The sequence below is a fragment of the Cibotium barometz genome, chromosome 19, assembly GCF_041138505.1.
Source record: "Cibotium barometz isolate CiBa-2024 chromosome 19, ASM4113850v1, whole genome shotgun sequence".
In the NCBI taxonomy this organism is placed as follows: Eukaryota; Viridiplantae; Streptophyta; class Polypodiopsida; order Cyatheales; family Cibotiaceae; genus Cibotium; species Cibotium barometz.
In genome coordinates, this window is record NC_141064.1 from 29092480 (window position 1) to 29110922 (window position 18443).

Here is an 18443-nt window from a genome sequence, read left to right on the forward strand (position 1 = left end):
GCCTGATTTCTGCCATCATCATGGCTAGTAGATGCATCCAGAAATGAATCACTGAGCTTGATTTCCTCAACCAATAAGAGTGAAACCAACTCATCGAAGTCGGGTAGACTTGTACTCCTCACTGAGATAGATGTATCAAAGGATTTGTATTCCTTGCCAAGACCACGCAAGGTGATATCCACCAAATCATCATCAGGCATGGGGGCATTTATTGTGGCCAATGCATCTGCAAACTTCTTGATTTCTTGCACATAATCATGTATGCTCCTTTTATTCCTTTTCACATTATGTATCTGCTGTCGCAACTGAGACTTGCGAGCACTCGTATCTGTATCAAACATCTTGACCAAAGTATCCCATGCATCTTTGGGATTCTCAGCATCCTGAATGTGTATGAGCATAGCATCAGAAATGCATATAGACAAATAATGCAGCACTTTGAATGCTCTCTCTGACCATTGCTTATGAGCAATAAGCTGCTGCTGTGTAGGTTGCCGAGGTAGCTCAGGCTCAAGCTCGGCACCTGTAATGAGATTCCAAAATCCTTTCCCTTTCAAGAAACTCTTTATCCTGTACTTCCATGCCTGGAAGTTCTTCCTATCCAGCTTTTCACCAACAATCTGAACTGGATTGTCCGACATGTTGCTCAATGCATACACCTTCCGCACACTTCAAATCTGTAAATGAGCCTTCCTCAGCTCAACCACACTCCAATGAATGTTCCAGATACTCCAAGATAGCCAACAAACTCCAAATTTGATGTAGAAAATCAACCTGTATCCAAGATGAACTGACCCACTCAGTGCGGGATACCCTGAATTGACACGCCTTCCAAGACTCCAATTCACAATGTAATGGTGCAATCAAGTATGGGAAACTTGAATTGACACCTAATGAACCTCAATGTTGAGTATCAACTCCATTTGACATGTGTAATTATCAATTTTTGAAAACCCCTTTTTCTATTTTTGGAAAAACCAGAAAAACCAGAAAAACCAGTAATGATTTGGCTCTAATTTCTTCAATATTTGACCAAATTGAGCAACCAGGCATTCATTGGCTTAGCAATAGTGTCCATCAACTCCATGTAAGAGGAATTTGTCCAATTGTAAAACACCAAAGATTAATTGCTCAATTAAAATGCTCTGTTTCTCTGCAACCAGTGGACAGCCTGTTTTAATCAGCTCATTCCCAGCTCAATTAAGCATCATTGACCAAACAAATCACATAGCCCTCTTCTCCAAGATGTAAAGCATCCAATTGATAAAGAGATTGTGGAAGGAACCAAGCACCCAAGTGAAATTTGACCTTCTCGTGTGAAAAATACCAGAAAACTGCCCTGTTTCCTCTGTCTGGCTGCGCCGCCTGCTGTAGAGCTCTTTGGGAGTGGTTGTAATGCTCAATGATGAGGTAATCAAGTCCCCAACACTCCTAGGTATGTGTGCAATCCACCAATGCTTTGATTTTTACCAAATACATGCTCCAAATGATTCAATTTTGGGCTTCTTTTTCACTGTTTTGTGAGAGCTCAAAAACCAGAGTTTTCCACTCAATTAAATGCATTCAAATTGCTCCAAAAGTTGTTCAAGGCTTGCACATGGGTTGCTAATACATCCCTCTTTGACAAATGCATATGTCTTTTGCCAGAATCACACGTATTTCCACCATACATCAATGTTATCAAGCTTTAATGGAAAGCTTTAATGGAAAGCTTCAAAAACCAGAATTTTGCTTTGCTTTGATTTGCTCTATTTTGCTTTGTTTTTGCCTGTATCACCTGCAATCCGCTCAAGGATGTTTAGAGGACCTTACCCGGTAGGCCAAGCTTTCAGATCTGATAAGATTCGGTGTGCTCCAAGCTTCACAGCTCCTCTTCACAGCTTCTTCTTTTCCCTCTTCACTCACTCACTCATAAACCCTAATAAACAGCACAAGGCTCTGATACCATGTTGAAATAACGGTAGAGGAGGAGGAGACACACACACAGGAGCAAACCCTAATGTATATTGCAAACCCTAACCATAGAGGGAAGCCATGTCCACTCTCACACAAAGCATAATGCTCTAATCCATAATCCACACAACACACAATGAGTTGTGTCCACACTCAACTAACCCTAGCTAATGTCCACACACTATGACCAGCTGGACACGCGGTCATTTATGTCTCACACATGTTCCTACCTAATCTGCCAGCACATAGCATAGCTGTCTCACACTGACATCGAGCTTGAATCTCAACACCTGGCTCCTTGGTTCCAGTCTTTAAACTCTTTCACATCTGCAGCAGCAGTCGAATTTATGTCCGGTATCTCTGGTGCCTCTTCATGCTCACCTTCTATGTAGTCCCAATAGCCCTTTCCCATCAGGAAATTCGTCAACCTGAACCTCCAAGCATGGAAGTTATTCTTATCAAGCTTCTCAGCCACAATCCGAGTTATGCCATTATTTGACATCTTGCCAGACATACAATTTTACCAGAAACAGCACTCTGGTTTGTCCTGCACAAACTGCTATATTTTTGCAGCGGTACTGTAGTACTCTCAAATGTCACAACCAGTGAATTCAATATGCATACATACACCCAATGGCAACTGTTGACCTCTTTGCAGCACCCACAGTGTCTGCACAGCCAATCTGTCTTCTTGCAGATCTTAAAACAGATTTTTGCAGAGAATCGATGACTTACCCCCGCAGTGCTCGAAATCACCTGCTTTCTGAAAAATGGAGGTCCAGATGCGCCCGAAACGCGATTTTGGCCTAGAAAATGACGTCCAATAGGACAGTATAGTTGCCCTATAGCTTTACTCCCGCGAAGAAAGCTCCTCAATCAGAGATCATTTGTCGGTGCCTCCCATAGAGCTCCCGACAAGGGTGTAGTCACCAACACAAATAGGGAAAAGTAGTTGAAGCTCTTACCCTCATACCGCTTCCTGTGGTTCTCTTGCTTGCAGCTCAGCCCTTAGCACGAACTTGGCTCTGATACCATGAAAAGATGCAAGGGGGAAGAGAGCTTGAGCTCTTGCAAGCACACACACACTCACAAAACCCTAATAGAGAACACACAAGGTGAGAGGCTGAAAATCTTCTTCTTCTTCACTCAACACTCAACACTCAACACTTAACACACCATATACAAAGATAAGAGTACACATAATATGAAAGGTACTCAACCAATACATACGAGGGTTCTCTATAGTGTGAACCCTCCATAGTGTGAACCCAACTAAATGAGCTGGCGCTATAACTATGCCAGTCTCTAGAATGGCTGTCACACAGCCTGTCATCCCACTAGCCGCATATCACCCAAGATCTCACCAACCATGCCAGTGGTGTAAGTGTGGGACCTATCCCCCAGGCGGGTCATCAGTGTCCAGCGCCTCACTAGATGAGCTCGATATCTCAACACCGTCGTCTGTCCCTGTGTAGTGTACTTGCTGTAGTACAACCGCCCCTTGCAGCCACCCCTCTCACACCCCCTCATTTGCCACTTTTCAGATAAGGCAATTTTCCTCTATCCCCCTCTTGCTAGGAGGCAGTGTCAACTCTTCTCCCCCATCCCCCCCCCGGTTGTGTGGAGACTTAGAGCTGCCCTCAGCCCTTCTCCCCTTTAGCAAAACGTTTTTGTGTTAAGGACATCTCACAATCCCCCCCCATTTGCGTGGACTTTAGTAAGAGGTTTTAGCCTTAAGAGAGGTTTTATGCGCTGTGGTCTTTTGCTCATGCAGTGAGCAAACGATCCCATCATCCTTTTCCTTCCCACTCTGATCACTTCCTACCCAACACACTCCATCCACTCTGAAACCTGTCTGAAGACTACTACTGCCAGATCTCCAGGTTACCTGTGCTGCAGCTCAAGTTTGGAAGAGAGCAAGAGAATCAATAGGGCAACTCCAACAGTATGGAAGAGGAAAAGAAAGGTGAGAGATCTATACCCTTTCCAATGTTTTCTGATATATATTTCTTAAATCTATAGAATTCTTGAATCTCAGTGCCTAGGAATCTGGTAGATCATCCTAGGATTTGATTAGAGATGGATATGAATAGGACTTAGTGAGATCCGACTGAAGCATTTCGACCGCGACAGCGAGCCCTACAAGACGACGTCCAAGATGGCCCCTTCCCTGAAACGTCAGAATATTACCTCATGGGGGAGGAGCACACAACAACGAGATTAGAGAAGATGCTCCCGATGCGGCTGCAACCCTCCCTTTACAAGCTCCTCAAGGAAATGATGGCCAGGTTAGCTTGGTTATCTTTTAAAGAAGAGTTTTTTTTAATATATTAGTGTTAATAAATGTGTATCTTTTCCTTTTAAATGACATAAAATTGTATGAAGTTCCGAATTGTGTGATGATGTATTCAATAAATTGCATTGAAATTGTTATCTTTAAAGAGTGCAAGTTTTTCCTGGCTTCGACGCTAACTCCATTGCGTGCTTGTGTAGCCGGGCGGCGTCGTTAGCAAAGCCCAGGAATGGCCCAAGGTATCCCTTATACCATTGGGAGAATAAGGTTCGCCGATTGAGGCGAGAGATTATGATGCTGCCTAGTTCTGAGGGCCCAAGCTAGTGCGGTGAATAAGCCCACCCTAGTGTGCAGACATCCCTCCGAGGGGGCGGAAGAATCGAGCAATGGAGCCTGAGAGGACGACAGGGCGGTTTGAATCCTCGCCAGCGGCCGAGGATGAGGTGTATGGTCCCGTAGGGTTTTGCCCAGCATGTAGAGGCTGGAAGGCCGAATTCTAGATCATCGGCAGTATAAAGGAAAAGAATAAGAGAGCCGGTTTGGCTTGTATGGAATTGATTCATGTATAAACTTTTTTTTATAAATCTTGTCTTTGGCATTATTGTACTGTGGAAAAAAGATTGTTTTAACAAACCTTGTGAAAAGGGCCTTAATTAAGGAACATGTTTATTTATGTCAAACAGTGTGGTAGGATTAATTAGAAAACAAATTGACGTGTGAGAAGGGTGGAAAGTGGGAGGATGGAATGCCCCGACGGCACCATCCCTACGGACAGGTGGACCCGATTAGTCGGGTAGCTTTCCAACAGATTAAGTGAAAGCCCTACGCTAGATAAATAGGTTCTTGGGCAACTCTATTCTAGAAGACTAGACCAGCGGCGGGCGGCGGCTATGCCTCCTTGCATACCTCAGGATCGCTGGGTGTATGACCAAGTGATGTAGGTCTACCTGCTGATAGAGTAGCTGTGTTGGGACCTACTCCAATCCAGAGTCTACCACCCTTACCATCAGTTTTTAGAGTCTTAGAAACTACAACGGAACTCCATATTTCACCTATGTAGACCGCTCTACCCTTATGTCATAGTCAAGCCTAGGAATTTCCCTTGATGACAAATAAGACCAATTATATTAGTCTCAGATCTTTGTAATAAAACTCGTCCTTGTAAATATTTGGAAATAAAATGATTTCAATGTTTTACTCTCCAAAATAAGCGTTGTGCAAATATGAATCTTGTAATCTTAAAATTGTTTTTACAATGATGGCCAGGACGATCACCCTCCACTTCCCAATCTACTTTACACTGATATCCAGGAGAAGAAGCTCTTGCTCAAGCAAATGCAACCTCCCTCCTTTAAAGGAGAAGGTTCAAAGATTGAGAAGGATGCCGAAGTCTCGATTGAAGCGATGGACGATTATTTCTCTGCCATCGCCGGTACTGGAGTAGCAAATCAATCTATGCTTGCACGGTTTTGCCTCATCGGAGATGCTAAACTCTGGTGAAAATAGTGGTGCCGTGACAAGGGAGTCACCAGCATAAAAATATAATTTTCTTATTCTCTAGCTTAATAAGCTTAGAGTTTGGTTTTGAAATAAGAATTTATCAATGAGAAGCATTCTTTTGATAAAGAATTAGCCATAGGAATGACTATTCTTTTTGAGAGAGAGATATACATAAGAAAGCATTCTAATTAAGCATAAAGATTAACTTTTTCTTGATTACACATTAAGATTCTTAGGGAAAGCTTGATTTGAATTTAAAACAACCAATTAGAAAACTTCTCAAGCTTGAGAGGGGTTGAGAAGAGAAGTCATTTGAGAATATTAACAAAAAACCATAAATTTCATTCTTACATCAAGGATTAGCTTGCTTCTTTTTCTAGAAGTGAAGCCCCCAACCAATCAATTGGTTTAGCAAGTGGAGAAGAGAGCTCCAAGAGTTGTTGAAGAGAGAGAGAAGCTCCAAGCTTCCCAAAAGTAGAGGAATTTTAAGGGGTAATAGAAAATATGGTTATTTTAATGTAATACTGGCATGGTATAGCTCACAGATGAGAATACAAAAGAATGAGGGTCTATTTATATGTGAGGGAGGCCACTAACTGAGTCCAACTGGGTTCTAGAATTTTTCAGCTTCAGTTTGACTGAAGTTGAATTTGGACAAGATTTAGACCAATTTAGCTTCCCTTTTGATCCAGTTTGATCCAAGAGAGAGGAGAGATAAAAATATCATAATTTTTTTAAATTAAAAACCCTTCCACACATGTGAAGGAGGCGCCTACCTCAAAGGTCTGCCTCTCCTTACCAAGGTGTCAAAAATTCATCATTTCTCTAAAATATCTCATTTTTTAATAATATCTCTTAATTTTTAACTAATAAACCTTGTACTCAGTCAACTCTTCATCTTATGTGAGCATTTACTCATTTTTGGGTATTTTCTTTTATTCATTGGATTTTTCTCATCCCAACACTTGGATTAATCCTATTGACCCATAGTAACCTTAATTGGACCATAATCCAAAAATTTCTAAAAATCTAGACTCTTAGGCTAAGGTCCCTTATATCATTTTTAATTGATTCCTATTGCACCTTGGAGAATTTATTTTGAACTTCTGTTTCAGGGAAATATATTTTTGATATTAGGAGAACTTTTATATCCAAAAATATCTTAATATTGAATTACCTCTCTCTAGACTTTTTCTTCTCTCTAGGCAAAAACAAGCAAAAATAATACTTTCTTGTATTCTGAAATAGGGAATAATTACAGGGGATTGAGGTAAAAGCTTATTCATTATTCAAGCTGAGGAAGAATCTTACATGTATGAATAATTATGCCTTGTACACTCAACAAGCTAAGGCTTGTTTTGATGTGGTAACTAATGCTTCTTCCACTAGAGCAATTGTGATTCTGTTGGGATAATCCTTATAAGCATTTTCAAATCCGGACTTATAACATGTGCCTCCATAAGGAATGACATTGGGATTTGCCAAGATGGGACTCAAAGTGCTCGTTGATGTGGTAACTGATGCTTTTGTTCCACAAGGGAAAATGTCATTCTATTGACAATCCTTATAAGCATGGTCAAATTTGGATTTATAAGATATGCCTTCATAAGGAATGAAATTAGGATTTGCCATGGGATTCGAAATGCTCAGAGCACACTCAAGGTATTTGGTGCACGGTCATTGTGAGAGGACACTCTAGAATATAGTGTGGAGCTTTGCATTAGAAGCATTACATCAGTCCTACGTACCATATGATTGAGGTCTCTTGCTCTTTGTTACACCATGGCTTTTTTTAAAAAAAACATAGTCTATGGTAGGAGCCTATTCGGGATACCCATATGGATCATATTGCTCCTGGTCATTTGGGTCTTGATGTTCATGTTGTTGCTCATATAGGGATCATACTACTACTGTTGCTTGTATGTTCATGTTGTTGCTCATATAGGAATCATACTACTACTGTTGCTTGTATGTGTCTTGCTATTCAAAGACTTAAATCTCTCTTGTTCCTCAGTTTCTATTTCTATCGATAGAGTCACCAACTATTATTGTACTAGTGTCGTTCTTGTAGGAACCAATTAAGGTGATAGTACGGCAGGTGGATATGGTAATTGTAGGGGTCTATACATACCTCTCTTGGTAAAGGTTTTTGGTAGGCAAGCAATGGATGTTGTGTAGGTTGAGGAGTGACTAGTGGGGATGGCAAAGCTAATGGTTGCCGTGGTGAGAAGAGCATGTCGTGGTGCCAAAGTCTACCCTATCGGGTTTCCTTATTTACTATCACAACCATGAGTTGTGTCATGGTTCCTATGGCATTGGCAAAATTGTTGTTATCATGCTCAAATCCTCTCACCACACATAAACATCATATGTCTGAATGAATGAACGTATGTATATATGCATTATGTTTTTTCTCCATTACGTTCTTTAGGATATTTGACTTATTGTTGAGAACAAACCATGGAGGAAGCATTAAATTTTGTGAAAACAAGAGTATAAGGATATTGATGTCACATTCCATGCCTTCAATCCTTGTGAAAGATGAACAATGCCATGTTCCATGCCTTTCATCCTTGTAGAAAGATGAAATAAGGATTGAAATCTCCAATGCAAAGAAGAGATAAGTGTGGAGAAGAGAGAGAGAAAGAAAGGGTTGTTAAATCAAGCCTCTATTTGGAAGAAGGATGAGCTTTTTATCAACCATTCAACTCAACCTTATGTAGAGTTATCAAGGGAGAGTCACTTACTTTATAACAAAAACACATAAGTTTTAACAAGTATGAAGGAAGCATTGAAACTTATGGAGAGTTATCAAGGGAGAGTCACTTACTTTATAGCAAAAACACATAAGTGTTAACAAGTATGAAGGAAGCATTGAAACTTATGGAGAGAGTAGAGTATAAGGCCAAAAGTGCCATATTATTTTATGTCTTTTAGAAATGCAAAAAGATGAATAGAAGGGTGAATTCTAAAATGTTGCGGCAGTGGAGAGATGTAGTGATATAGCTTTGGAGAGAAGAGAGTATTTTGTGTGTGAGTGCACAAATGCTCACATGTGAGTGTGTGTGAGTGCACAAATGCTCATTTGCGAGTGTGCATGCACATGTACACTCCTAACTAAACTAAGTTGAAGGGGAATGAGCCACACACCATGAACACATTGATGTTTATTCAACCAAAGGAGAACGCATATGTCCATAGTTATCAAAAGAGATTCACTTAGTTCTTGTAAAAAAAACATCATTCTTTAACAAGAGAAGAATTTCTTGTCTTATTTTTAAAAATGGATGTGTGAGTGAGAGAGCGAGAGAGGGGCACTTCACGCACCCAAGGGGGCACCCTTTTAAGGATTGAAGAGAGAGCAAGTGAATCGAGTAAAGACATGGATATGGCCTCTAGATTGTCCCTGTAACTATAAAAGGGAATAGGCTTGAAAAACATCACGAGTAGAAGACCATCCAATTGACATTTTAAGATTTGTTATTTTACCTTGCACCTAACATGTTTGTTCCAACGGGATAGAGTTCTAAGTCTTTATTTTTTTCCAAAGGCAAGCCAAAAATTAGAAATGAAGTGGTGCATTTACACAACATAAATATGCTGCTTCACTCTCGATTCAATTGTTAAGGACGTTCCTATGAATCTCTTTTGAGTGCTATGAAGACTGTAATTATCTTTTTTTTCTCCAAAGAAAAGGCTATTATATTAAGGAATAAGTATGTAATTAAGAAAAGGCTATTATATTAAGGAATGAGTGCTATTAAGCCTGTAATTATGATTTGCGCAATCGTTACTAAGCAATAAGTGTGTGAATATATTAAATGTACAATAAGTGTTTTTTTGAGAAACAATAAAAGTTTTCTTACTCATGGCATATAAGGGAGAATGGATAGGATATCTTCTCGATCAATAATATGCAGACAAGTAGTATGTGGGCATTAAACAACAACACATAGGATTACTACATGGAGGTAATAAAGGTTTGTCTCATCCATGGACCACGCCAGCACTTTCTTTTGGACCTTTTTTGAAGTGATCTTATAAAGCGTGGGAACAGCTGCATGTACGTGCAAGTTCGTGAGGCCATTACTGCATATATATATATATATATATATATATACATGTGGTCACTCACTCATTGGGGCAAGCCAGCTGCATGATTAAGGTTAGCATAATCTTCTAGCTAATTAATAACTAAGATTAGGTTATCTTTCCCTAGCTTGAATTACTTAAGCAGATCTGTAAGGGGGGTTGTGGGAGAAGGACATGGAGGAGGTGTGCGTGAAGCTTGGGACCACGCTGTCCTGCAGCTTAGGGGACGCTATCATCTCTTTGGTGCGGGCGGAAGTCTTACACGTGGCAGCAGCCAACACGTCCAGCTTGGCGTACTCCTCGATGTCGTGGCGGATGCCGATGAGCAAGCTCACAACGTGGCGCATGGTGGGCCTCTCTTCCGGCACGGGGTGAACGCACTCCATGGCAATGCCCAGCGCGTGTAGCATCTCTCGTATGAAAGGATCTGGCATGCCACGTAGACGCGGGTCCAGAATCTCCGCCACGTCATGGTGGCAGTGGCGCATCTCGTGGACCCAGTCGATGAGGTGGCGCCCCTCGCCCACCAGGCTCGCGTCCACTGGCTTCTTCCCAGTCAGTATCTCCAGCAGCACCACCCCGTAGCTGTACACGTCACTTTTTTCGGTAATGCTGAGTGTGTAGGCGTACTCTGCCAACGTGGGAAAAGGGCCACGTCAGTACGATTACTTCCGAAAGAAAATTTAAAAACTTCAAAACGTTTTTTAAATAATAATTAAACAAGTCCTTGGAATTTGGAAGCTGCTAATACCAACCTATTTCCAAACCAAGGGTCCTAAATACATAGTGTGCGGAAAAAAAAAGGGTTCTAGTCCAAATTTCTTCTTACTAATTTTAAGAGATTGGAATTAAAACTTAGCCAAAATTCAAGAATTTTAAAACCTTCAAGTGCATGTATTTTCTAAATTTAAAAGATGCAACTAGGTTTTTTTATAGTGGAATGACTTAGATACTCCACACGTCACATGAGAGCAAATGTTGATACCAATGCCGTACTATAGAAATAACAAATACTACAGGAAGTGTAAACGCTCCAACCAAGTTTTTTTTAAAAACCTTTAACGTTTTTTTTTTCAACCCTTAAAATTAAAGGCAATGCTTAGAGCTAACCTAGATTTAGACTTGAAAATCACTAGAAATCATAGAAATGGTGAGATTTATAACTAAAATGTCAAATCTCATCCCTTAAAATTAAAAACAAAGTCGAATTTCAATGAGAATTTCTAGATTTCAATTTAAAAAAAATACAGTACAAACCTGGTTATATGAGCATTGGCCCTAGCTTTACAACAATGGGTACTCTAGACAATTGGCTATACTTATGCAATTCACTCAATGGAGGATTTTTTATATAGCAGTGGTGCACAATATGACCAAAGGAAATTCACTCGATAGATGCATGTGAGATTCAGTTGATGGATTCGTATCGTTGTTGCATACACTCGAGGCTTACTGCACATATAAGGGTACTACTCTCTTCGGTCCTCAAAGGGTCGTGCTAAGAAAGACTGCTCTTTAGAAGCTACTACCAAAGACACAGCATGTGTCACTTTTCAAGCTGCAAAAGTTGTCTGCCATCTTCTTCTTCTATGGAGTGTTAGGAAAAAAAACCTCCCTCTAGGGTCTCTCTCCCAGTGGAAAAATAAATAAATTCAATTTCAGGCCTTCTTTTTAAAAAATCGTATTTTGTAAGGCTCAATAACCGAAATTTGTATTTTGTAAGACTCTATAACCAATTGAAATTTATGTTGGCCTTGAAATTGTGAACTTTGAAGTCGCCCATGGTGGGCAAAGTATAACGGCCCTAAGACCTAGTGGAATAAACAGTCTTTGCAAGGCAACGAGGGCGCAGTGCTAGACTCTAAACTAGCAAAATAACAGAACTAACTACCACCGCGTGAAATCGCACTAATCGTGGTCTAAAACATATATGAAAAACCAAAGGAATACGAGAACAAATGCTAGACAAACCTGGTGCGATGTAACCATAGGATCCGGCAACCACAGTCTGAGTTGCACTCGGTGAGTTCACCACAATCTTTGCAAGGCCAAAGTCGGCAAGGTAAGGCTCCAGGCGAGCGCCCAAAAGGATGTTGTTGGCCTTGATGTCTCTGTGAAGGATAGGGGGCACACAGTCATGGTGAAGGTAAGCAAGCCCCTGGGCAGCGCCCAAGGCTATCTTGTATCTGGTATCCCAGTCTAGCATCCTTCTTTTCTCATGAATGAATTCACCCAAGCTACCATTGGGCATATAATCATAAAGAAGAACGTTAATCTTATGATTAGTGCAAAAACCTAAGAGCTTAACTATGTTATTGTGCCTAATTGTCCTTAATGTCTGCACTTCCGTTGTGAAGAAATCTCTTTGGGGAAGGGCTCTCGTAGAGCTAGTCATGACCTTCTTCACTGCAATGATCTCGCCTCCTGGCATCTCTCCCTTGTACACAACCCCAGAGCAGCCTTTGCCTATGATATTGCCATCCACCATATTGTCAAGCACATCCTCAACTGTGAAACTGAGCTTTTGGAAAGGGGTGAGTTCCCATGGCCACACCATGTTGTCCGGCTCGTGTACCCGCCCCATGGAGTTTTTGATCATGGCACACAACAGGAAGGAGCCAATGGCAAACATCACACCCACAGTGCCAAATAGGAACCCAATAATGGCCCTCTCTCTGGAGACATTGCCCTTGCTACCTCCTGCTGTGATGTTGCTTGCAAAGCAAGAGGATACACACATGCCCGGGTTGCTTGCATAGTTGCTGTTGGACATTGATGTGAAAAGATAGGTGTTGGGAAGAGGCCCAGAGAAGAGATTATAGGAGATGTTGAGAGTTACCAGGCTGCCCATTCTGCCAAGCACATCCAGGCTGCCGGAGAGCTTGTTGTGAGAGATATCTAGATCCCCCAACGCAAACAGTTGAGAGAATTCTTCAGGGATAGGTCCGGACAAACTGTTGCAGCAAATGTTGAGAGAGACGCTGAGGGTGCTGATTTGCCCAAGAGAAGAGGGGATGGCGCCCGAGAAAGTGTTTGAGCTGAGGTCTAGTGTTGTGAGCTTCTCGCAACTACCCAATTCGGAGGGGATGCTTCCGGACAAGGAGTTGGCCTTGACATTGAGCTTGGTGAGTTGGTCCAGGCGGCCCAACGCCGGCGGCAGAGGGCCTGTGAGCTGGTTGGAGGAGACGTCCAGCGATTGCAGGTTTGGAAGGTAGCCAAGCTGGGCGGGGATGGTGCCGGAGAGGCGATTGTCATGGGCGTCGAAGAGCTGAAGAGAATGGCAATTGGCGATGCTAGCAGGAATCATTCCAGAGATTTGGTTTCTGCTGATGTCGACGAATGTGAGGTTTTGAAGCTCGCCGAGCTCGATGGGAATCGAGCCCGTGAACCTGTTGCTGCCCAGCCGGAGCCTGTATAAGGACCGGCAACTGCCTATGGCAGAGGGTATCTCACCGGACAACTCATTGGCCAGAAGAAGGAACTTGTCGAGGGACTGCAATTCGAAGAGCTCCACCGGCAAAGGGCCTGTAAGCCGGTTCCACGAGAAATCTAGAAATTGAAGAGCCTTGCAATTGCCCAAGCTGGAGGGAATCACCCCTTCCAAAGAGTTATTCCATAGAAACAACTGCTGCAGGTTGGAGAGATTTCCAAGCTCTCCAGGTATTGCCCCCGTCAGCACATTTCTGTCCATCTGAAGATCTATCAGGCTGCTGCAATTGCCCAGCTCCGCCGGAATGTTGCCGGACAGCCAATTGTCGCTCACGTAGAGCTTCAAAACACCCGCCAGCTTGCCGAAACTGGGCGGAATACTACCCGTAAACTGATTCTGCGAGAGATCCAGCACTCGCAAGGTCGACAGCATCCCCAACTCTGCTGGAATCGGACCTGATATGTTGTTTCCCCAGACATTAAGCCTCTGCAGACTTTTCAGCTCGCCCAGCTCGCCCGGCAAAGGGCCCGTGAGCCTGTTATTATAGAGGTGAAGATCCACCAGCCGGCTGCAATTGCGGAGCTCGGGTGGGATAGGGCCGGACAAGTTAGTCTGGTAGAGAATGAGTGTGGTCAGGTTGGAAAGGCGCCCTAAATCGGGGGGGATGCTGCCGGATATGCCAGTGGCGGCTATGCCCAAGTGGGTGAGGCTGCTGCAGTTTCCGAGCTCGGGCGGTAGCCTGCCGGATAGGGCGTTCCCGCCAGCACGGAAGACTTGGAGGAGAGAAAGATGCCCGAGCTCTGCCGGAATGTTGCCGGAGAGGCGATTGTCGTGGAGAGTGAGCATGGTGAGGTTCTTGCATTGGCCGATTTCCGGCGGGATGTTGCCGAAGAGCTCGTTGTATTCTAGGCGTAGCACGGCGAGGTTGGGGAGCTGTGTGAGGAGCTGGATGGGGATGGGGCCGGTGAGGTTGTTGAGGGAAAGGTCAATGAGGCGAAGGCGGGTGCAGTTGGCAAGCTCGACGGGGATGGGGCCACTGAGGTTGAGCGAGGGCAGGGAGATCACTTCAAGCTCGTTGAGAGAGCCGAGCTGCGCCGGAAGAACGCCGCGTCCGCAGCCTGCGCCGGACGGCAGCGAGAGTTTGACGACACGAAGAGAATGGGGGGCGCAGGTGACCCCTACCCAGCGACAGGGGGTGTCGTCAGACGCGTTCCAAGAGGGGGAGAGCGTTTCGCGGGCGGGACATGAAGGCGGGAGGCCGGTGAGCAAGGAGAGCAACGCCAAGCCGTCCGCGGAAAGCCCGGCGGAAGGAGCGGCGCAGAAGCCAATGAGAACGAAGAGAAGGGCCAAGTGGCGGCAGCGCAGATGATCGCCCATCATCGGTGTACCGGAACGAGGCAGAGAGAAAACAAACCTGGAGCTCCTCTTCTGCATCTCTCTCCTAAACGAAGCACACCCCTATCTACTGCATCCATCGCCTCTTCTACTACGCTGGTGAGTGCCCCTTTAACCTCTTGATGTGATTTGGCCATTGCCCTCGTCAGTCCCTACCCCTTGTCTAATCACGCCACTTCAGAGATTTTGCGGTTCCCCTTCGCATGCACCTCCCCCACCACCCCATCATGCACTCACATTTTCCCTTTCTCAATAGGAAACTTTAAGCATAATCAAATTCTCACATTTTATGCCATTGTTAACTATTGCTTACATTCCTTTCTGAGTTCACATTAGTCTCCAATTTGAAATTTTCAATTGGCTCCAGGATGAGGTGAGGCACACGTTTCCTCAACAAACTCAGCTTCTCTCTTTAGTGTGTCCAATCACAATTCGCAATCCAAGTGAGACTTATGGATAATCGCATGTTGCATGCCAAGCTAATATTACATCATCTTCTTGTGCATCTAAACTTGGGGCTTTCCTCACTGCCCAAAGGTCTGCAACTTCATTGGAGGCCCATTATTGCGCCATGCCATCTCTATGTTATATAAAGGACAAGTTTCATGGGGCTGCTAAGTGGTAGGAATTGGGAGGCTCAAGCACGCACTTTGGAGGTTCAAGCACGCACTTTGGAGGTTCGAGGAGGGGTAGGCTCCTACACGTCGAAGATGGGTGAGGTCACTCGTATACAAATCTAGCAAAAGTTGATTGTGTGGATATGCTTGGTGGACATGCACTTGACACCCATCAAGATTTGAACTCGTGATTGTAGCTAACCACGTTGTTGGATGATCACTTTGACCACTTGGCTAGCCAATCCTTGTTGTCTAGGGAAAACAAAGTTTATTTTGCTACACCTAGCTATATGTTGCTTGGTGAAAGGCCTCTGGACACCTCTATGGAGCACAAGAGGCACAATGTCTTTTCAAGGGAGATGTGTAGAGATGGTTGTGAATCCCCCCTTCGAAATCTAAGATCAATTTTCACCATATTGAGGGAGAAACAACATATTATCTCCCTCTAAAGACAAGCTACTTACTGTAGAAAAAATCTCCTTATGAGGGAGAAAAGCTATTTTGCCTTTTCATTTTTAATAAATTTCACAAAATTAAGGCTATAAAAGACCACCAACTCCACACTTTGATGTTTTGATCTTGAGAATTATGGTTGATTAATTCCATGACAAGTGGCTTCACCTTAATGCCCACTTTAATTTGCACTAAAATCATTTCAAGCTAAAGTTACATAACCATAGCCTACAAGGCTCAAGAGAATTCTCTCAATCAAGCTTGGCCCACTTTAATTCCCATTTCCTTGGGAACATGTTCCTCCACTTCAAAGAGAGAGTGGACGTAATTTGACACTAAACATAGGCTACTTTCACACTGATCATTCTGATTGATTAATTAGATGTGTACACGATCCCTAGCATATATTCTGATTGATTAATTAGATGTGTACACGATCCCTAGCATATATAACCAACTTAAAGTTGACATTCTTCTACACACCCACAATGCAATACCAATGTTCTCTTTCTAATATCCAAGTTATAACAAAACAACTTTAAGCATCAAAGAAAAACCAATCATAAGGTGATGACTCAAGAGTGTTAGTTATAGAGACATGCATGAAAAAAAAATGATGATAACAAAAAGACAAAGTAAAACCTCACCAAGCATGTGTGCGAATATGTAGATGCATGCTCACAAGATGTTCTTAAAGCCAATATTTAGACTTAATTTTGTCAACACAAGGCCATAATCAATAAGATATTATACTTCTAGCTTTCTCAACTTTTGGCACTTTATAAAAAAAGGCCAAGCAAAACATTACACAAGCCTTACCTACTATAACTAATAATGTGTGCCATTTATCATTTGAATTCCTTCTAGAGAACAAAATTTCATTAAACATCCCCTCGAGGTAAATCAAAAGGCAAGTTTGGTGCTATCACTATCCCTAGTAGTTCTGAATTCATTTAGTTTCAAAATTAAGCAAGGTTATGTGATCAATGGTATTCATGTTTCAAGTTCAAAATTCTAATCATGGTATTTCCCAAGCAGCATGTTATCTATCTAGCCATGGCCCACATCACCAATCCACTATGTTGGTGAGTGGGTTGTTATTAGGGAGAGAGGGGAAAAGAGAAAACAAAAAAAGACACAAGTATTAAATATTTTATCATGTCAAGCGGTTAAATTAAAGACTATAACATATAGGTTTCAATGTTATGTGAGTATGTGTCATACCAGTACTCAAGGCTCTAAAACAACTTTCCTTATATACTAAAGATTGTTTTACACTAACCTCTTCTACCCTCTCTATAGGTAAATCCTTAAGTATGCCATAATTACATTGCATTGCACCATAAACATCCTTGAATTTTATAACGTATGTTGCTTATTTTTCCCCTTCTTCCATGTAAAAAAGGAGAAACCCTTCAAAAAACGAAGAAAAACTAAGTTTTCACTTTAGAATATTTGATTTTAATGGGCAAACTTGCCTATCAAAATCAAGCCTAGTCGTGATTGAAAGACCGTAGGCTTAGAACCCTATGAAAAATGTTAACTACAACTCAATCAGACCAATCTTTTGTATTGATGAGATTATGACCATTTGGAAGGATAAAGACATCAAAGAAAGAGAAGTAAGAGAGAGATTGGGTGGCATATAAGATCCCTAGCATGAAATTGGAAAAAAAGCAGAATCTTTAAAGAAATTTACGAACTTGGGGCCTACTCACGAACATGGGTTGGAGCTTGGTGGCCAGAAATCCCCCTTATAGTAAAATAAATATATGATATCACTTGAGTGCACACAAGATACTATTTTTAAATTGAATCTACTGATAGTCAAGGAAAAAATAGGGGCTAATAATATTCCAAGGGCTAATTAAATGGGTTTTCAAAATAGTTGGGGTAATTTTCATTGTGTTAAAAAAATGCTTGGCCAAATATATTCACATATTGTACACTTAAGCATCCAACTTTATCCCAACTAAGTGATTAAATAACAAAGGAGCGGCCATATAAATTTTTTTATAGTTGATTATTTAATATTTTAATATATAAAATTTCTATATCAAGAATTCCGTGGAGCCTTTAAGTATTTACCATGCACAATACTCTATACCTTACAAATAAGGTATGTTTACATCTTAATATGAGATTGTATTTGCCCATATACTCTATACCTTACAAATAAGGTATGTTTACATCTTAATATGAGATTGCATCAACACTATTCAAATACCTTTTGTGAGAAAGATCAACCCATTTTTACATCTTAATATGAGATTGCATCAACACTGTTCAAATACCTTTTGTGAGAAAGATCAACCCATTTTTCTACACTTTCATATAGGATACCCTTTCTTAAATTTTTATATGATTATAGTCTTTACATTTAGAGCAATTGTCTCATTTATTAACTACCTATGTATTTGACTTATATAAGGGTTGTTTATTCATCTTAGAAGAATGTATGCATATAATAAATGAATATATATGTTCACAAAAACCATGTATCTATACATATGTATTTATTTTTAATGTCCCTATAAAGATGATATGAGTTTTCTTAAAAGAGGTGCCATAGTTTTGGCCACCATCGACTACACCTAATTTGATTCTCCAAATAAAACCTCAAGATAGCCATGGTTCAACTACATCTAATCTTGTACTCCCAAATATATCCTAGAGATAGAGCAAGAGAAAACAACATACAACTTTTCAA

General features: G+C 41.8%; 1 protein-coding gene across 1 annotated transcript; it reads right to left on the reverse strand.

Moving 5' to 3' along the window:
* Nucleotides 1-9469: 9469 nt before the first annotated feature.
* Nucleotides 9470-14826, reverse strand: LOC147628421 (uncharacterized). The gene is made up of 2 exons (XM_086813544.1): nucleotides 11810-14826; nucleotides 9470-10469 (listed from the first exon to the last, which is right to left on the reverse strand). Exons 1-2 carry the CDS (start codon nucleotides 14700-14702, stop codon nucleotides 9976-9978), a joined length of 3387 nt encoding a protein of 1128 aa, XP_086669670.1. The 5' UTR covers nucleotides 14703-14826; the 3' UTR covers nucleotides 9470-9975.
* Nucleotides 14827-18443: the final 3617 nt, after the last annotated feature.